The sequence below is a fragment of the Lissotriton vulgaris genome, chromosome 1_2 (genome assembly GCF_964263255.1).
Source record: "Lissotriton vulgaris chromosome 1_2, aLisVul1.2, whole genome shotgun sequence".
NCBI lineage: Eukaryota > Metazoa > Chordata > Amphibia > Caudata > Salamandridae > Lissotriton > Lissotriton vulgaris.
In genome coordinates, this window is record NC_141686.1 from 344,678,562 (window position 1) to 344,700,267 (window position 21,706).

The 21,706-nt window shown below is 47.0% G+C and overlaps 1 protein-coding gene across 1 annotated transcript in view; it reads right to left on the reverse strand.

Annotated features, from left to right (window-relative positions):
- Positions 1–21,706, reverse strand: part of LOC147736736 (alpha-tectorin-like) — a 233,513-nt gene that overhangs the window by 183,843 nt on the left and 27,964 nt on the right. The window contains exon 5 of the mRNA XM_086952686.1: positions 4,557–4,710. Within this exon, the coding sequence (XP_086808812.1) occupies positions 4,557–4,710 (154 nt within the window). The remainder of the gene's footprint in view (positions 1–4,556; positions 4,711–21,706) is intronic.

Sequence of the window (21,706 nt, forward strand, 5' to 3'; positions counted from 1 at the left end):
AACTTGGAGCATAAAAATTCTTTAACAAAACCGATAAAATCTGTACTCCAAGTTTATGAAGCCAAAGCTCTCAGTTCTGCGCTTTACGGCGCAGAGCTATGGGGGTTTGAGAAATCGATGCCATTAACACTTTCAGAAAATACGTTTTTTCGCAGCATCACCGGTCTTCCCCAGAGTACCCCGTTAAAGCCACTCAGATATGATATGGGTAGGAAGGCCATCGAGGATGTAGCAAAGCTTCGCCCTATTTTATATTGGCGTAGGCGTTGTACCACCATAGCTCTCTCATTCTGCTGAAGGGTTCATGGATGTTATAAAATCTGATGACTTCCACAAGATTAGTTGGCTAAGGGAACTCAGAAGCACTCTGGTGGGTTTGGGCATGCAAATGCTGTGGGAAAATCCAGCGACAGCTTCTTTTCCATCTAAAAGTGCTCCAAAGGAGATGTATTGGGCGCACGTTGCATACCGTATCGGGAGTGGCACTGATTCTTCCACTATGGCAGGGGGGTTTCTTGAGGCAAAGCTTATCCCCGGGTTAGAATTATACTGGGATATTATCACAAGACCTGGAGACAGGAAGCTTTATTTCCAGCTTAGGGCAGGATCTTTGCCCCTCAAGTCGTTAACGGGTAGGTGGGCTTGTGCAAGTAGTAACATCTGCCCTGCCTGTGGGAGTGAAAAGGAAACTACCGCTCATTTTCTCTTTGTTTGTCCCGAATATGTAATCCCAAGGCGTGTTTGGCTAACCCCAATGTGCAAGTTATTGGGCACAAACAGTAGTTCCGAAGTGCCAAGACTTATATGCACCAGCACTTTACCATTCATCTCAATATCAACTGCTAAATATTTGGGATGGGCGTGGGTGTTAAGGCAAAATCCAAGGATGTGATTACTGACTATGTGTCTGTGATGTTTTTACGAAAAATTATATTTGCCTAGCATGACCTTGTAACAAGCTTGACCATAACTCAATTTAATAGCCTCTTTGTATATGGCTCTCGAGATGAATTTTATTTCTTTTACTGTTTTAGAATTGTTTTTATTGTAAATCTTTATATGTATACAATTAGCAAATTCCCATTGTATATATATTTGTAAAGATTGTGGAATTTTTATCTTTATGCTTCTATGAGTACATCTCGAATAAAGCTAATTTGACTTGACTTGCATCAGTTTTTTATCAGGAGTTTTAAAAAAGTATGCGAAAGCTTACTCCTACAAGGTAAGCGAGGGTCGCTGTTTGCTATCATGTTGGTTTGATATGTGGTTTTATCTTGATGAATTCCCACAATATTTCGGCCTTTGGTCATGTCTGTATTTATTGACTGTTTTATCTGCTCAATGTTTATGTTTAGCTGAACATGTACTGTAAGTAATTTTTAGGATTTAAAAAAATCAAATAAAGTTGGTAGGGAACTGAACTGCACAATATTCCTCACACACTGTTTTAGAGCTCCTGATGCATGCACTAATGATTGGCAGTAGGATTTTATAGGAAGCCATTGGAGGATGAGAGGTAGGGCCGTATTTTCTAAAGGCGAGAAGTAGCTGAGACTTCGTCTTCAGGTTATGCACATGAAAAATGACAAAAATATTAAAAGTTGTTGTACGTGCGAAGTCACAAACAGTGATCTTGGAATGATTTTTGCAATGAATGCCAACACAAACAAACTGTTAGAAATGGGATTTCTGGTTGGCTAAGGCTTGCGCCAAAACCAGGCAAAGACCATCACTCTAGGTCAGGGCAAGGGAGTTACACACCAAGATAACCCCTGCTCACCCCCTTGGTAGCTTGGCATGAGCTGTAAGGCTAATCCCGGAGGCTTTGTAAGTTATGCATTTGCGAGCGCACCCAGCAACAACACCCAAGACCCCCCACAAAGGAAACTCCTCACAAGGTTATATATAAAAATAGCCTTTGTATTATACCAAACACATTAGATAATAAACACAAACTTTACAATGTGCCACTGGCACAGGCAGAATTTACATGGGATTATATACATGGGACAGGGCCACATGGACCACTGTCAGGAATAAGCACTTTTAGAACTAGCACTTGGTAGAAATAGCACTTTGTAGGAATAATGCTTAGCACATGGAACATATCATAACTGTAGCACCAAATAGCAAATGTAGCACACAACCAGTAATCACTGGTAAAATGTAAGTACACACTACGCAACCCTAACCACCTTAGGCATATATCACACAGGGAACCATGAGCTCACTAGTAGAACCTATATTAGGAAAAACAACCTCCTAAGCATAAACATACATGTAGAGGGATAGGCAAAAAAGCATTGCATAAATGCAGAAAACACATTTGAGCTAAAGTATCACAGAACTGACCCCAGGCCAACCTGGCCTCTCAGGGGCTTACAGGCCAATGTCCATAATGTCTGGGCTGGCTGCGCAGGCAGCCAAAGAAGATGCGCAAGGGGCCTGAACGTAGCAGCTGCCCACTAAGTGCTGGGCAGTTGGGGGAACTGAACCTGGCACCAACGTGCCTCCTGGTTCTCCTCTGGGGGGTTCTAAATAATAAATAATGCCCAAACACGTGGGAGCCTCGCAGGCTCTAATGAACAAATGCACAATGCTGCACACTGGGGGGAGCAGCCCGCTACCAACCGGGGCCGTTCTACCCACCGAAATGCCCCCAAAGATGCTGGAGCCACGGGGCTCTAACTAAACAAATGCCCTCAGGTTGGAGATCACCGATGGAGCGGCCCGCTGCCTCTCGGGCACGCTCTGTCACCAAGGAATGCCCCCGGGAGCCTCGGGGCGCCAAAATAATGTAAGCTCTCGCGTTGGGGTGGGAATGGCACTCCGCTTTTCACCCCTACCTGGGAGTGGCCTGCAGCGGACGGCATGCTCCGGAAAGGGACTCCTAAGCTGTGCCTCGCTCTAATGTGGGGGGCACGAGAGAGAGGCACAGCATAGGAGTCCCTGGTAGCTCCACTCACCGGACTGCTCTCGGGAGGCGGCAGGGGACGCGGGCTGTCTCTTCGGTCTCCCGGGTCCAGCAGCTCCTTCTCCATGCTGCTAGGACCCCCGGGGCAGGTTCGGCGGCATCCGCGAAGAGCGCTGAGGCCGAGACGCCCAGCGCCTTCCCTGCTCTCGCACACTTCTGTCTGGCGAGCCTCTGGGTTGCTAGGCGACACCCGCGGCTGGGACTATTCCCAGCGCAGCAGGCTCGCTACGTCAGAGGCAACTGGGCAGGAAATTCCCGGGTCCACGCAGTGATTTTCTTCTCCTTCTTGGCGCAAACAAGGGGTAGGCACCCTCAATGGTACAGAATAAGCAGGGTGGCACCCGCGGGGCGATATAACAAACAACAGACACTTAAGCAGGCAGTGCGGGGTGGGCACCCATGCCGCAAATCAGCAAAAAAGAGGGATCCCCACGCCGGGTAATCCCTCAGGGTATGGATCGCCACACTAGCAGCGCCACGTACTATATTAGGGGGGGAGGCCTGCACTCCCTAGGCGCTGGCAGGCTACAAAAGCCCCAAAGGTGCAGGGACAAGATCCAAGAAGTAAGGCAGGCGGGGGGGGCAAAGGCTGGGCCCAGGGGCCAGTTCACAGGGCCCTCCAGGCAGGGAGGCAGTCCCAGTGGCGGTCCTCCTGGCGCCAGCAGCAGCAGACCCCCTCGAGATAGGATCAGGAAGAGAACAACTTGCATGGGGACACAGCCCCTTTTTATCCACAGAACTCCTTTGTCTTTGTCTGCAGGGTGGGGGGGAAAACCAGACGCAGCTGGTTTTGGAGCACTCTGTTGTGCTCATCCCCTCTCACCATTCACTGGCCAGGCTAGGGACATCAGTCATACCACAGGGGGCGGAGCCAGCATTGTGTGGGGAAAACCCAGCCCTATTCAGGTCCCAGGTGCACTCCTCCCACCCATCTGGCTGTCAATCTCCGTATTCACCACTGGGGCAGACCCATCTGCCTCCTGGAGCCAGGCTCACCAGCCAGTTCCAGCCAATCACAAGCCAGACAGTCACTGCACCTTTATTACACAGACATGCCAACTTCTAGAAGTGGCACTTCCACACTAGGTACATTCACGCTGCACACATCATCGCGCAGAATTCAATCTCACAAGTCCGCACATACCAAACTCGAGCCTGCACTCCCCACGCATCAGGAACTACCATGGACACATACATTCCCCATGCATTCCTATGGGAGAGCAGGCCAACCTCACCACATGCACGCACGCACTTTACACTGGTACACAGTGGTAAAGTGTGCAGAAGTCAAAAATAACCAGCACTAGGTCACATATCAAAGCAAAAAGTTTAGGGGTGAACCTGCCAGAAGGGCCAAGTCCAACACAAACATTGGCAACACACTTTATGGTTATTATCAGTTAAACCTTTTGGCTTTGCCAATCATGTTGTACAACTGGTGTGGGCACTGTGCTAGTGATATATAAGTCTCCTACCACACTACGATGATACCTCTCAATGAGGGGTATCTGAGCATTAATCTGCATCCCATAGCCCTGTGAACTGGAATAGTTTATAAGTGTGTTGACCTCAGACTTACCTTGGAAAAGGCACGCGTCTAGTGGCAGGCGAAACGTGTCCACTCTGAAGGCGTAGCGGCCAGTCACGTTGGCATTGGTCTGGTTAGGAAAAGCCATACCTGCACGTTCTCTGAGGGAATAGTACTGATTGGCGGCTTCATTCTGCAATCCAGCCTATGGGAGGGAAGCAAAGTGCGAATTACTATAGACACACATACTTGACCACCAAGTGCCTGCCCTGGCTGTGAGCTGCAGCAGCAGGGGACATTGCTCACATTCTTATCTGAATTCTATTTCCATCTGATTGCTTCCCAGCAGAAATGTAAACACAGGGACTCATTCTAGAGGAAGCAGCCTAGAGCCACCCTTGAGAAGGTACTATCACAGCGGAAGGGCCTCCCTCAGGAAACAAATCAAAGGCATCTTGACTGACACTTCTGCAAGGACAGACAGTCATTGGGACAGGACCACTCAACTCAAACACATGGACAGGGAGAAGCAGTCAAGGGGACAGAGATGCACAGAACATAGGACAGGAAGGCTCAGATACTTAAGGAAGGAGGCCCAGCCATTGGGACAGGGAGAACCAATCACTGGGACAGGGAGGAGTGACAGGGACAGACTCATACATTGGGCACGGAGACTCAGCCATTGGGACAGGGAGAATCAGTCATCGGGACAGGCAGGGCCGGACTTGCACAGGAAAGATACCCCGGCACCAAATAGAATTGGCCTCCATTAAATGAATTAGAAAGTTAATAAAGTGATACATGTTTGCATTTGAGGAAGGTTTGAACTCGTAAGGAATGCTGAATACGTGTTTTGCACAGTATTTAAGACAGCAGGGATGTGAGCTTGCAGCAGACAATGTTTGTTTTAAAATCAGGGAAATCAACAGTAAAATCCATCTCACCAGACTATACAACAGGCCCACAGGCCTTTGTGTTGGAAAGTAAATACCCTACCAAGACCATAGCCACTTTCAAGGCTTTGTGGCCAAGCAAGGTCTTGATAAATGTGTTCATTTATTTCCATAACTTAGAGTCTGTTTCCTGTCCCAATCCCTCTATCTCTCTGTCCTTGAGACTACTTCTCCCTGCCCTGGAGAACAGGTCTCCTGGGCCCACTGGATGCATCTTGTTGCCCATGTGTGGTCTTTCCTGCCTAATGATCTGTTCCTCCCTGTCCATGTGACTGCTTCGCCCTGTCTGTGTGTCTGAGTCTCACTATCGAGAGGATCGTGCCAGCCTACAGGGCAAACAAGCAGCGCCCAATGGGCTGTTGTGAAAGGTCAATATGTGGTGTGAAAGTTCGGGTAAGTTAAAACTATTTATTACTTCAGGAACAATCTGTTTCTCACTAAAATACATTTGCAGAACATTATAAAAACTGCAACAAGGCACGTTACAAATAACGAGAATAAAAGGAACATTTCCAGCATTGTTCAAAACGTAATTTAAAATGTCATCTAGAACCTAACACCCTAACATCTTCTTCTGGGCACTATACTATGAGACCATCTAAGGCAGAGCAACTGGCATTCCAGATTTTCTGTAAAATTATTCATTCTTGTTGGTACACTGTGTGTGACACTGTGAAGAGAAATAAGGTTTGTCGATGTTTCCACTGTGCCCCTAATCCCTTCATGTGATTGTTAGTAACCAAAATGCAATACTTCTATTCCAATTACACACTGAATTGTGTCTTGCAGGGCTTTAATAAGTTTTCTTTCACATTCATCGTTGGTGCCTTGAACCAAGTTCATCCGTGTCACACGTGGCTTGGAAAGGAAACCTTGGAGGGTTACGCCAAGGTTGCACTTAATGCAAAACTCTGCTCTCCCTGCCATCGTTGCCCCCTCGTCGCGTCTGTAGAGTTATTTCAACAGTACTCCTTGGACCGTCCCTGTAAGAACACATGACGCACCCTTCTAATCTAGCGTATGTGTTCACAGTACAGGCATTGTAAGTACATTTCAGTCAAAAAACCCTCCACTAGCTGGAGCTGCCTTCTTCAGGTTTCAGTGTTTAAGTACATGTATCAGCTCTTCCTACAACAAACTACGGGCACCAAGGTGCACCCCTACATGGAGTTCACCCAAGGGGTTCAAGTTCCGCCAAGAGTTTGCCAACACTTTGGGGTCCAGCTTTCCTTATATTCAAACGTCAGCTTCTCCAGAACTCTGCAGCCAGGTTTCTACCTTATGCTTGAAGTTGTGAGGACCTTACTCAGTTTGACTTGATCTTAGAATTTGTACAGAGCACCATGATGGGTGTGTTGGTGCTAGAAGCATGTCCACCAGAACAGGAGGTGGAAATGGAAAGCTACCAATGTGCAGGTCTTCAGACCCATCACATTAGAGACTCTGGGACAAAAGCAGCGGATTCAGGGCCGTCGTCTCAGAGCTAAGCCCAAGAAAATAAAGAATAAGCCTACCACGTAAGAGAAGGAGCCCCTCAAATTGAAGAGATCTAGAGAAGCGCTCATGAGGAACCGAGGGCTCACTGTCCTGAAATAATTTGAGGGTCAGGGAAAAGCTCTCAAAGTGGACACTTTGTTGATCATCTCTAGTAAAAGGCTCGGCAGATCCCCCAAAGGTTCTCAAACGTCTGCAGTCATGAAACTGTCTGGATGCAAGGAGGTTGACCCTGTTGCAGGTGAGAGAGGGATTCTACAGGAGGCTAAGGGAGACCAATGCAGAAGTCAAGGCAAAAGAGTGTTCTCCATGAGACCTTGGAATGGTGTCCTTGAGGGTGAATCACAGTTCCTCCATTGCTGAATGGCAAGCAGGCTGTCTTCTGCGCTGGAGATGAAGCCAGGTGTGTGTTGCTACAATGAAATAATCAGTTGTGTTTCATTCACCGTCAATAAGCCCTCGCACATGTGTCAGAGTAGGTCTTCTTGGTAGCGAATGATAAGTTGTCTTTGTGCGTGGAAACTAGTTTTAATTATAGCCCCCAGGGAAACAAAAAACAAAAACAACTAGGAGGACCTAGAGATGGCATGGAATCCATGGAGTCCACTGGGTCAATCAATCAATGAAGCATTTGTATAGCGCAGCACTGTCGCCCCTAGGAGTATCTGGGTGCTGTGGATGCGACGCCCCCGCCAAAGAGCCAGGTTAGAAATGAGCAGAAAGGTGGTGGTATTTGTATTGGTGGTTATGGTGTTGTAAAGCAACGGCGATTAGGTTAAGCATTAGCAGAATACATGCTATATTTAGCTATTGTCGTGACAATTGAACCAACTCCATTTTGTATCTGTGGAGGCCATTTTGTATGCCATACATTGCCATGTGCTCGCCACGAGTTTTGTCCTACCTCCTTGTAAACTACACTTGGAATCTGCCCAGCAACAAGCTATAATTAGCATCCTTTGTGTGTTAGCGCATGCCCAGTAGAGTCCACATTTGATTAGTATCAGATAGGAATGTGCTTTTGGGGGTCTTAACAACCGTTAACTCCACCCATGTATCGATTGTGTTCTGAAATGTCCTTATATGGTTATAAATCAAGCTCCATGTTTGTACCGCCTTCTTTTGAGCCCCCTTTTTGTGTATAAAAGGGGCCATGTGCTTTAGTTCGGTGTGCCACCCTATGCAATACTGAAGGGTGTTGTGTGGACTGTAGAACCACCTTTAAAGGTTTAATAAACTATGCTTTTGTATTTTCCAATTTCTGTGCCAACTTCTTCCTATGGTCCGAGACCTTTGTGCAGAGAAGGGCGAACCCCTTGCACTGGTAGGCCTTGCTGAGGCTTGCTTACTTCAATTGGCGCCCCTAGTGGGGCTCATCGGCAACTTGGATGCCCGAAGGAGTTGTCGTGACGAAGGATTGGAATCTCGCTGCAGGCGCGATCGCATGCCAGAAGAGACCAGAGTCTTGGCATCCAAGGCGTTTTTTCCTTTCTTTCCGATCTGACCATCCAGGTGGTGCCGGTCCTCGACTGAGATCTCTTCTGTTGGCTTGCCATGCAGTGGCCGTTTGGTCGAATTTAGAACTTGGCAGTTGGAATCTGGAGGCCTGTGATTAGTAATAACCGTTGTACGGTACTTGCTGTGGGTTTTGGAAGCCTGGGATTGGCAAGGCAGTTTTAGGATACGCTTGCTGTGGCAATTTTGGTTTGATATGACTAGTCATAATGTTTATGTGTAAGTGAAATATATGCGTTGCAACACATATAGGCAGGTAATGAGGAGATTTTTCTCTAAATTGCGATTTTGATTTGAACGGCACATTGTATTAAAGATACCTTAAGTGCTACTTTGATTATAATACTGCATATTTTGCACTGTTTTTGGCATGCCTGCTCTCAGCGCACTCCGTAGGTTGTGCTGCTTTTGTGGAAATAACCAGTTAAGACTTGAGGAATCGCAACCGGCTCCCTCAGAAGGGACACCTAATAGGGATATGTATGTTAAAAATGGTCTTTCTTCCATAATGTACAGCACATTATGGAGGAAATATACGCGCAAGGATCCTGAGTTACGCTGGCCAATGTATGGGTCATTTGATATGCGAAAGATTGAGTATGCAGAACAGTGTATGTTCGAGCGGAAATCCAGACAAGATATGTTTGAGTGTGTGCGAATGTGGGTGAAAGAAGTACGCGAGTGTGAGAAACGTGAGCAAGCGCTGATTGAGAAAGAGCAACGGAAGTGTGTGTATGAAAAAGCGCAAGAATTGAGAAAGAAAGAAGTGAAAGAATTGGAAAAGAGACAGGAGAAGGATTCTGTTACTGTTTCTAACATCTTAGATAGTTTACAGGGGTGTCAGGACGGAGAGCAATTATATTTTACTGAGCATTTTGCTGAAGAAGTTGTTGATAATTTTCGGAAAGTCTCTGATGTTTTAGAACCTGATGATGTAGCAGCCGATTTTAAGCAACTGCGTAAAGGGCTTTTTACTCTCCCCCAGGTGACTGATACGATCAGGCGGCTGTTCAAACTACGAACTGAGGCGCTTCGTATGTGAGAGGAGAAACGGAAAACGGATGAAGGTGCATGGACGGGTTCGCTCGGCGGGAAACAATCATCTATCTCTGGAACAGATAAGACCGCAATAGTGCATGCAAAGCCTATGCGAGAGGCTGCGCATTTATATGTTCCTCCTAAAGGAGCGGGTACAAGTGATGAGAAGTGTTCTGTTGATGCTAAAGGCTATTTTATTTATAATTGGGTGTATACTCCCTAGAATAGAGCAGATGTAATGGCGCTTAAAGCTGCATTGCCTGACCCGCGGAAAAATCCAGCCGCTTTCTATGAGGAAGTTGAGGGAGCCATAAATTCTTGTACCATGACGTTAGCTGATAATGATTTATTTTTCAGGCTAATATTACCGCCTGATATGTGGAGATCCGTGCGTAAAGTTGATGATCATGCAGCGTATGGGGCATTATGGAAGGAGATAGAGGCGGAAGACGAAGATAGGGAACCAGCGCAAAAGCCATGTAAATTGATTCTAGATCTCCCTGTTGCAATATGAACTAAGTTAAAAACGATTATTCCCCCTAAAAAGATTGACTGGACTATTTTAGCATCGTGTAAACAATCAATCAATCAATCAAACAAATTTGTAAAGCGCGCTACTCACCCGCTAGGGTCTCAAGGCGCTGGGAGGGGGGGGTTGCTACTTCTTGAACAGCCAGGTCTTTAGTTGTTTCCTGAAGGAAAGATGGTCCTGGGTCAGCCGTAGGTGGGTGGGGAGGGAGTTCCATGTCTTGGCCACCAGGTAGGAGAAGGATCTTCCTCTGGCGGTGGATTTGCGAATTTGTGGGACGGAGGCGAGGGCGAGGCTGGCGGATCGGAGCTGGCGGGTGGGTATGTAGAATTTGAGGCGGCTGTTGAGGTATTTCGGGCCCATGTCGTGGAGAGCTTTGTGTGCATGGGTGAGGAGACTGAACGTGATCCTCTTGCTGACGTGGAGCGAGTGCAGGTCTTTCAGATGGGCAGAGATGTGGCTGTGACGAGGGATGTCCAGGATGAGTCGTGCAGAAGCGTTCTGTATGCTCTGGAGTCTTTTCTGGAGTTTGGCTGTGGTTCCAGCGTATAGGGTGTTCCCGTAGTCCAGACGGCTGGTGACGAGGGCCTGGGTGACCGTCTTCCTGGTTTCGGTGGGGATCCACCAGAAGATCTTTCAGAGCATGCACAGGGTGTTGAAGCAGGATGACAAGACGGAGCTGACTTGCTTGGTCATCGTGAGGGAGGAGTCCAGGTTGCGTGCCTGGTCCGTTGGCTTGGGTGCGGTGCCTAGGGCAGGGGGCCACCAGGAGTCGTCCCAGGCAGAAGGGGATGGTCCTAGGATGAGGACTTCCATCTTGTCTGAGTTCAGTTTCAGACGGCTGAGCTTCATCCAATCCGCGACGTCTTTCATTCCTTCCTGGAGGCTGGCTCTGGCGGTGGCGGGGTTGTTGGTTAGGGAGAGGGTCAGCTGGGTGTCGTTTGCGTAGGAGATGATGTTAAGGTTGTGTTGGCATGCCATGGTTGCGAGAGGGCTCATGTAGACGTTGAAGAGGGTGGGGCTGAGTGAGGATCCTTGCGGAACGCCGCTGATGACTTTGGTGGGCGCGGACCGGATTAGGGGAGACGGACTCTCCGGGTTCTTCCGGCGAGGAACGAGATGATCCACTCCAGGGCCGCTCCTTGGATTCCGGTGTTGCTGAGGCAATGTGTCAGGGTGCGGTGGCATACGGTGTCGAAGGATGCTAAGAGGTCTAGGAGGATGAGGGCAGCAGTTTCCCCGTTGTCAAGCAGGGACCTGATGTCGTCGGTAGCTGCGATGAGAGCGGTCTCGGTGCTGTGGTTCGCTCGGAAGCCGGACTGTGAAGGGTTGAGGGATCCGTTTGTCTTGAGGAAGGCGGAGAGTTGTTTGTTGACGGTCTTCTCGATGACTTTGGCCGGAAAAGGGAGGAGCGAGATGGGGCGGAAGTTCTTGAGGTCCGTGGAGTCCGCGGTGGGTTTCTTCAGGAGGGCGCTCAGCTCGGCATGTTTCCAACTCTCTGGTAAGGTGGCGGATGCGAAGGAGCTGTTGATGATGTTCCGGAGTTGGGGTGCGATGATTGAGTCGGCTTTGTTGAAGATGTGGTGTGGGCAGGAGTCGGTTGGGGAGCCGGAGTGGATGGTGTTCATCAGGCGGGTGGTGTCTTCGGTGCTGACAGGGGTCCAGGGGCAGAGGGTGGTGGTGGGGGGCATTGGTTCGGTGATTGGGTGCGTGGTCTGTGCACCGAAGCTGTTGTGTATGTCGGCGATCTTGCGGTGGAAGAACAAGGCGAGTGAGTCGCAGAGGTCTTGCAAGGGTGTGATGTCGTTGTTGCAGGCGCTGGCGTTGGAGAGCTCTTTAACGATGCTGAAGAGTTCCTTTCGGTTGTGGGTGTTGTTGTCCAGTCTTTCTTTGAATGTTGTCCTTTTGGTGGTGCGGATCAGCTGGTGGTGTTTGCGGGTGGCGTTCTTGAGGGCTGTCATGTTTTTTGTTGTCTGGTTGGGTGCCAGGCTTTCTCGAGGGTGCGGCAGGTTTTCTTGGAGATTTTGAGGTCGTTGGTGAACCACGAGGCTTTCCTGCCGCCGGGTTTGCTGGGAGGGTTCTTCAGTGGCGCAAGGTCATCGGTGCAGTTGGTGAGCCACCGTGTGAGGTTGCGGGCTGCTTCGTTGGGGTCCATCGTGTAGGTGGGTGGGTTCTAGCTGAGGGCGGTGGTGAGCTGGTCTGCGGTGATCTTGCTCCGGCTTCTGCGGGGAACCTGTTGCGGGTGGTGGTGGGTCGTGGTCCTCCTGAAGTTGAGGTGGACGCAGCTGTGATCTGTCCAGTGTAGTCCGGTGGAGTGGCTGAAGGAGTTGTGCTTGCTGGAGGAGAAGATGGGGTCAAGCGTGTGGCCGGCGTAGACGGTGGGGGGTGTTCACCAGTTGCTTGAGTCTGAGGTTGGCAAGGTTGTCCAGCAGGGTGGCGGTTTTGCAGTCCTTGTTGTTCTCCAGGTGGAAGTTGAGGTCCCCTAGGAGGATGTAGTCTGAGGAGGTGAGGGTGTGTGGACTGACGAAGTCTGCGATGGCTTCGCTGAATTGTGTGCGTGGTCCCGGGGGTCTGTAGATGAGAGTGCCTCTGAGGGTGGTCTTGGGGTCGGTGTGTATCTGGAAGTGAAGGTGCTCGGCGGCAATGAGGGTGCCGTCGGAGTTGGTCGTGATGCGGATGGTGTTTCTGTGGACGATGGCGATTCCTTCTCCGGTTTGGTTGACGCGGTCCCTCCGGGTGATCTTGTAGCCATCCGAGATGGCGATCGGGGGCTGAGGAGGCGTTCATCCAGGTTTCTGTGAGGAAGGCGACGTCTGGTGATGGTGTGTCGAGGAGGTTCCAGAGTTCGACAGCGTGCCTGTGGACGGAGCGGGTGTTGAGCAGGATGCACTAGAGGTGGTTGTTGCTGGTGCTTGGCTTGGCGGGTGCGGTGCAGGTTCGGAGGCAGGTGAATTTGCAGGCTTGGCAGGTGAAGGGTCCATGGGTGCGTTAAGGGGTGGCTCAGTAGCAGGCGTTGAGAGCGTGGAGGGTGGCGGCGTTGTAAGTTTGTCTGGTGGGATGGCATCGTCGAGGGCCAGGGGTCCTATCACTGGGCGCGGTCCAGGTGCGGACGGGCGCAGACGGACTTGCCTTTGGCGCGCCTTCGGCACACACTCAGCGCGCCCGCTGCGCGGACGCGTGGACTCCGCCATAAATGGCGAAGTGGGAGGGAGGAGCAGCTGGGAGGTGGGAGCAGGGCGACGAATGGGAAGGGGGTACAGAAGAAATAGGGGCGGGCAACAGAGGAGCAGCGGCAGGGAGCGGAGAGAGAAAGAGTGGGAAACGTAGGCGAAGGGGCAAGTCACAAATTACAGTACAATGCTACGGCAAAAACAGGCACAGAAAACCAAAAAACAGAGGCCCAGAAAACTCAGCTTCAGGGCAGCGGCGAATTCGCTGCAGTAGCGGAGAAGCCTGGGCACACTCACGGGAAGTCGCGCATTGCGTGGAGCGACCGGCCCTGAAGCAGGGTCAAGGGTCAAAAAAGAAAAATGAATCGGTTTCAGATTTCTTTACGCGTTCTGAGGAAGCATTTCATCATTTTAGTGGCCAGTCGCTAACGGACGATATGGGCCGACATTTGTTTGTAGATAAATATGTTACGAATCTATTACCAGGAGTGGCTAGCCGTTTAAAAGCTAGTGAAAGCTCTTGGACTACCTCGTCTCCGGCATCTCTCCTATTAATGGCTCAATATTACGAGCGTCAGGAATTAGAGGCGAAGGGTAGTGAGAATAAAAAGTCTAAGGAATTAAAAACGAAGGTTATGTTATCTCAGGTTTATGGTCCACCCCCTAGAGGTAATGATAGGGGCGGACTAGGATTTTATGCTTCTTCCTACACTCGTTCAAATCTGGCTGTTGATCAATGCGCATATTGTAGGAAATTTGGCCATTGGGCAGATGAGTGTCCATTGTTGCGCTCACAACGCTATGCCCATAGCCAGGGACCAATGAGAAATCGCGCTGGATATTCAGGTCTCAGGGGCAATACGAACGATCGCTCTAGGTTTGACTTTAATGCGCGACCACAAAATGGGTTCAATACTTTCGACAGGCGTAACCAATACCAGATGTCTGATTATGCGCAGCCTGATTTACATGATTCTGCTTATGCATAGACTTGCGTAGGATGGGGTAAGGAATCAGTTGAAGTTCCAGTAGATCAGAGGGGTCCTTATGTTACAGCACATGTTTTGGGTTCTAGTGATCAGTTTCTGGTTGATACAGGAGCTACTCATAGCGCTCTGTTTAAACAATTGGTTCCGAGGGCTCCCCTGTCTGGCTTAACGATCACATCGATAGGGTTCGATGGAACACCTTCCCTTAGCCCATTGTCACAACCACTTACATTTCATGTTGATAAATTTGCTGCTCCATGCCCGTTTTTGCTCTCTCCAAATACACCAGATAATATTGTGGGTCTTGATATGCTCAAGTATTTCAGAGCCACAATAAGATGTTCCCCTGAAGGAGTATGTGTGATCTTGAATGATAATTACTCTGTAATGGAAAGAGCTTGCCTTGTTAAAGAGGATACTGCATTAGCTTATCTACCTGAAACTTTGTGGGCTACTTCAGATACTGAAATGGGACAGATGGTTATCCCACCGGTGCATATTAGTGTAACGGAGGGAGCTGTATTGCCACATTTGCCCCAGTATAGAATTTCACAGGAGGGTAAGGAAGCACTTACACGAATTGTACAAGATCTCATTGAAGTCGAGGTTGTTGAAGAAGTTCCTTTTAATGTCTGTAACAGTCCGATTCTCGCAATTTTGAAGAAAGACACTAACACTAGGATCTATCGATTCATAATTGACTTACGAGAAGTGAATAAGATAGTGGTGCCACAATACCCAGTGGTTTCTGACATCACAACACTTCTTACTTTAGTTCCACCTACTGCAACCAGGTTCTCTGTTATAGACTTGAAGAACACATTCTTTTCAATCCCTATTCATCCTGATAGCCGATATCTGTTTGGTTTCACTTTGAATAATCGATCGTATAGATTTTGTAGAGTTCCTCAAGGCTATACTGAGAGTCCTAGTATTTACAGCCAAGCATTGAAGAGGCAACTAGATTCTTTTGTTTTGTCCGAAGGTGTGGCGCTCATACAATATGTTGATGGTATCTTGTTGGCAGCCGATACCCCTGAACAATGTGAAAAATGCACTATGTCCCTGCTTTCTTACCTTGCTTCACATAATCATAAAGTATCGAAAAATAAATTGCAATATTGTAGACCAAAGGTAACCTACTTAGGTCACCTTTTGTCTAAGGAGGGACGTGCACTGACATCAGATCGCATTCAGGCAATTTTAGAAACACCAGTACCTTATACACAGAAAGAAGTTTGAGCATTTTTAGGTCGTACTTCGTTTTGTAGGCAATGGATATATCTGCTTCTCTGGTTACATCTCCATGTAACCAGAGAAGCAGGCAGTCCTTCGCGTTATACCAGGGAAACACCCCTCCATATCGCAAGGATATGACGCAAGCGCCCCTGGTTTTTTAATTAAAGGCCTTCACATAACCAGAGAAGCAAGCAGTCTTCTGCGCTTGAATAGTGAAACACGAGTTCACACCGCAAGGACAAGACATAGGCGCCTCTGGTTTTTAACAAAACAAAGAAAAGAAAAAAACGCTTTATGGGGTTAAACTATTTTGGATTGCCCACACCGAAACGCTTACAAGTTTTAGCATCAGGAGTATTTTACCTGTAGCTCGACTTAGACATGCAATTTTAAAATGGACATATAAAGTCAGCATCTTCTCTTACATCGCACTCTGATATGGAAAACAATTGAAACCTAACTACCTCTAAAAACGGATTTTAAGGGTGATTATATTGACTTCTGTACTACGACAGATTTTAAATTTAGTCTTGATAAAGGTGGATAAAATTGTGGAAAACCACTGAAACGTGTCGACGCACTACTTAGTATAATTCACGACTCAGACATCTCAGTCGATTTACTGTATTGTGGTGTGCATAACTTAGGTGTCAGAAATAGAGTCCGAATATACACCCAGTATTGTACGATTTCAATGTCTTACTGTTTTCTGTCTCTGTGTTTCAATCTTGCTGGCCAATATTGAATGTCGATCATTTTTTACTGTCCCTCCTTTGTTTTAATTTGTGTTGAGTGGTTCCTTAATTGTCCACTCTTTCAATGTTTCTATTACCAATAAATTGTAAGAATTCTTTTTACATATGTGAATCTTGTTATTGTTTTTGACCTTCTAGCTTAATTAATTCAGTTCTGCTCAAGGGAATCTCTCTTGTTTTATCTATTAGGATTTTCATACATTTTTAAACCTTTGTTAGCACTTTTGACAAAAGACACTCCAATTCCCCTTCCATGGACAGATGAATGTGAGAATGCTTTTCGACAGTTACGACAAGCCCTTTGTTCAGCACCAGTGTTAGGTACTCCAGATTACACAAAGCCCTTTACATTGTATGTACACGAGAGAGATGGATGTGCATTGTCAGTTTTAGTGCAGACACATGGCGATAAGCAACGCTCTTGTTCAAATTTTTTTCAGCAGTACTTGATCCTGTTGCTCGAGTGTTGCCTGGATTTTTTCGCTCCGTTGCAGCAACAGCTGTGTCAATACGCCAGAGTGAAGGAATAGTCTTATCACATAAGCTGTTGGTGCTGGTACCCCATGCTGTTGATGCCCTTTTGAATCAAACAAAGACGCAGCATTTAACTAGTGCTCGTCTAACAGGATATGAGCTGACGCTGTTAGCTCCTCACATTACATTGAAGAGATGTGCAACACTAAATCCAGCCACGTTGTTGCCATTTCCGGCGACTCAGCCTGAGGCGCAAGAAACACATGATTGTATTTTCCTGACTGATGAACAGACAAAGGGTCGTATTGATTTGCAAGATACGCCCCATCCAGATGTAGGTTTAGAACTGTGGGTTGATGTGTCTTGTCTGAAGTTACAGGATGGTACAACTTCAGTCGCATATGCAATTAATACGCTTCACAAGATAGTGGAGACAGCTCGCATACCACAGAAGGCAGCTCAAGCAGCAGAACTAATAGCTTTGACATGAGCATGTGAGCTTAGTACAGGTTTGCGTGTGAACATTTATACAGATAGCTGCTATGCTTTTGGAGTGGCGCATGATTTTGGCCTGCTCTGGAAGGAAAGAGTTTTTCTGACATCACATGGGATGCAGATAATGCACGGAGAACTAGTGCATCATCTTTTGATTGCATTAACATATCCAAAGAAAATAGCTATAGTGAAATGTAGTGCGCACAAGAAAGTGACTGATAAGGTGGGCAAAGGAAATGCTTTTGTAGATCGAGTGGCACGTGAGACTGCGATGCAGCCGGACACTATTTCTATGTTTGTAGTGAAGTCACAAGCTGAACAGTGGCATGATGCTAGGAAAGAAGTCTTAGAGATACAGAGGACCGCTTCTGATAAAGAACGGGAGCAATGGTCCAAGGATGGAGAATAGGATGATGAAGTATTGTTGGCGAAACAAACAGATGGATAAATGGAAGTCGCCTGAAGCTTTTGTACAACCTATGGTTCAGATGGTACATGGGCTAGCACATGTTGGAGCTTCAGCAATAGTGAAATTGCTTACGCAAGTTTGGGAGCATCCAGAAATTGCTATCATAGCTAAGAGAGTAGTACAGTCTTGTATGATTTGCCTGCATTTCAATCCTGGAAAAGGGACACGAACTTCAGCAGGAGGGTTTGCTACACCAACTGCACCTTTTGAAGTTTTGCAGTTGGATTATATTCAGCTTGAACGCTGCAATATTCTGAAGTATGTTTTGGTGGTGGTATGTGCCTTCAGTAAATGGATTGAGGCTTACCCTAAGAAGGACAATACTGCAATTACTACGGCAAAGGTGCTTTTGAAGGAATTCTTTCCTCGCTATGGTGTTTGCAGACTTTTGTGGAGTGATAACGGACCTCATTTTATAGGGAACGTTATCAAGTATGTCCTGAAAGGATTAGGGATCAAACAAAAGTTCCATGCAGTGTTCCACCCACAATCGCAGGATTGGTGGAGAGATACAATGCTACTCTGAAGCTGAAATTAGCCAAGATACAGGCTTTTACTTCTCTGACTTGGCCAGATGCGTTGCCACTGGCATTGTTATCTATTAGATCAGTGCCTCATTCTCGAACAGGTCTCACTCCTTATGAGATTCTGTTTGGCAGGCCCATGAATATCTGGGGAGTTCCTAAACCAAGTTCTGTTTATGATGTACCTTGTGTCTTAATGAATGACTATTTGGCACAATTAACTGATAATGTGGTTTCTATTCATCAACAGGTTCGAGAAGTACTCCCTGACAGATCTACAGGTGAAGGCCATGATGTCCGACCTGGTGATTTTGTGCTTTTGAAATCCTTCGAGAGGTCGAGCAGTCTGGAACCGAGGTGGTGCAGACCTGAGCACGTGTTGCTCGCTATGAGGACAGCGGTTCGAGGCACCAATCGGAAGAATTGGATCCATGGTGTGCACTGCCGGAGATTGCATCCTGCTTTGGTGGAGCCAGCTGTGTTGACTGGTCATCGAGAGGTTCTGACTGCGGAGAAAGCCTGTGCTGTGACACCTGACAAATCTGAGGAGTTCTTCCCGGACCCGACGATTTCTGGAGCAACGAGATATAATTTGAGGCCAAGAAAAGAGCCTGCAGTAGTGTGAAAGTTGTCTGAGCGGTCCCTGGGTTAGTGAAATGGACAGCCGATGTGTCAAGGGGGGGAGATCAGCCCTGCATTAGAGTAGTGACACCCGTCTTGGCCCGTGGTGAAGAAATCAACAGCTGCCCTGGGGTAAGGACTCTGACAACTACTTTAGTTTCAGGAAGAATTGTTATGTGCTTTCGCCAAAAATGGAGAAGAGGAAGATTTTTTGTGCTGTAGGGTTTATTGTTGTCTTGGTAATTATGGCAACATTCAAATGGTCTGTTGAGGAGACAACTCCTGCTCATGAGTTGTTACTACACCGACACCTGAGGAGCATTACTTTTTCATGCTCCCGTATCAATAATTGAATCACCGACGATCCTACCTAAATAACACTTTTATTCAGATGCTACAACATACCCACATTGCTACAAATGCCACAAACTGTTGGATCTGTGGGATGATGCCTGCACATCAAAAGAAGGGAGGAACACCGTTTATACCTCTCCCTTTTTCGCATATTGGCTCCTGTCGAGCCTGGTATGCCCAGCTTTTCGCGACTAGGAAGCCTACAGTGGGCAGACTTCTCTTCCGGTTGAATAAAGAGTGTCATCAAGATAAAGATGGGTATCCCCAAGCGAATGGAACTAAATGGAAGTGGGAGGAATATTGACCGGACAATATTTCAACGCCATATATCTTCACCAATACAAGAGACTCTATTGAAAGTGAACATTTCGTTATCTCTGTCACTCAGGCACAAGCAGATTTATGTGTACAGAGCATTGGACATATTCCTGTCGGAATTAGTGATTGTATTACTGTTTTGAATATAGATGGATTAAATAATAGTACCTTTTTAGCTTCACATAACACATATTTTGTGTGCAGAAATCGTGGATATTATCGACTACCAGCTGGGTGATCTGGAGTGTGTTACATGTCATTTTTGTTGCCTCCTGTATTTTTGGCACCTGCATTGTATCATCGAGATCTTAAACTAATCAGCAGTATTACTGTAAATCGTTATAAACGGACCTTGAATATTCATGACGTAGATCAAATAGACACCAGCCTACAACAATATGTACACTTTAATTTAGGATTGTTCTTTTTTGTAGGTGCTGCATTAAACAGTAGGAAAGTGCAACGATTAACTAAAGTTGTGGAAGCTGTTACAGATCAAGCAGCTGCAGCCCTAGGAAACCTCACTGAAGAATTACAAATTGCTAGAATTGTTGCTTTGTAGAACCGAATGGTTCTAGATGTTATGTTACCAGATAGAGGTGGTGCATATCGCATTATAGGTAGTAGCTGCTGTGTGTTCATCCCAGATCACACACCATCAGTGTATAAAGTGATTAATAAACTTCATAAGATCGCTGCAGATCTCCACACGGAGAATGGTACTTGGACTCTTTCAGGATGGTTCTGGACTTTAATTTCTGCTTGGGGCTGGAAAGTATTGACTGTTCTATGTATAATAATTGCAATAATCTGTACATGTTTTGTGTGTATCCAGTGTAGTCCAATGATATGTTCTATGTGCATTACTGCTTGCATACCTACTAGAGGAAATGTTGCAGAAATCAAGATGCAGAATAGTTTGCATAAAGAAATAGCTGATATGATGATCATTGACATAAGTGATGAGTACTTAGCTTATCGTAGAAAGTCGAATGTCTTCCGCTAATGCTGAAAGGGTCGTCTGTTGTAAATCAACGGCGATTAGGTTAAGCATTAGCAGAAGACATGCTGTATTTAGCTATTGTCGTGACAATTGAACCGACTCCATTTTGTATTTGTGGAGGCCATTTTGTATGCCATACATTGCCATGTGCTCGCCATGAGTTTTGTCCTACCTCCTTGTCAACTACACTTGGAATCTGCCCAGCAACAAGCTATAATTAGCATCCTTTGTGTGTTAGCGAATGCCAAGTAGAGTCCACATCTGTAAGTGATTAGTATCAGACAGGAATGTGCTTTTGGGGGTCTTAAGAACCGTTAACTCCACCCACGTATAGATTGTGTTCTCAAATGTCCTTATAGGGTTGTAAATCATGCTCCATGTTTGTACTGCCTTCTTTTGAGCCCCCTTTTTGTGTTTAAAAAGGGCCATGTGCTTTAGTTCGGTGTGCTACCCTATGCAATACTGAAGGGTGTTGTGTGGACTGTAGTACCACCTTTAAAGGTTTAATAAACTATGCTTTTGTATTTTCCAGTTTCTGTGCCAACTTCTTCCTATGGTCTGAGGACTTTGTGCAGAGAAGGGTGAACCCCTTGCACTGGTAGGCCTTGCTGAGGCTTGCTTACTTCAATGGTATTGGTGGTGGTATTGGTTTTGGTTGTATTGGTTGTGGTGGTATTGGTGGTTGTACTCATGGTAGTATTGGTGATGGTGGTATTGGTGGTGGTGGTATTAGTGGTATTGGTGGTACTGGTTATGGTGGTGGTGGTATTGGTGGTGGTGGTACTGGTATTGGGGGTGGTACTGGTATTGTCGGTATTGGTGGTGGTGGTACTGGTTGTAGTGGTATTGGTGGTGTTACTCATGATGGTATTGGTGGTGGTGGTATTGATGGTGGTGGTGGTATTGGTGGTGGTGATATTGGTGGTGGTGGTATTGGTGTGGGTGGTATTGGTGGTGGTGGTGGAATTGGTGATGGTGGTATTGGTGGAGGTAATGGTGGTGGTGATGGTATTGGTGGTGGTGGCATTGGTGATGGTGGTGGTATTTGCGGTGGTGGTATTGGTGGTGAAAGTGCTATTGATGGTATTAGTGGTGGTGGTGGTATTGGAGGTGGTATTGGTGGTGATATTGGTGGCGGTGGTATTGTGGTGGTGATATTGGTGGTGGTGGTATTAGTGGTGGTGGTATTGGTGGTGGTATTAGTGGTGGTATTGTTGGTGGTATTGGTGCTGGTGGTGGTATTGGTGGTATTATTGGCATT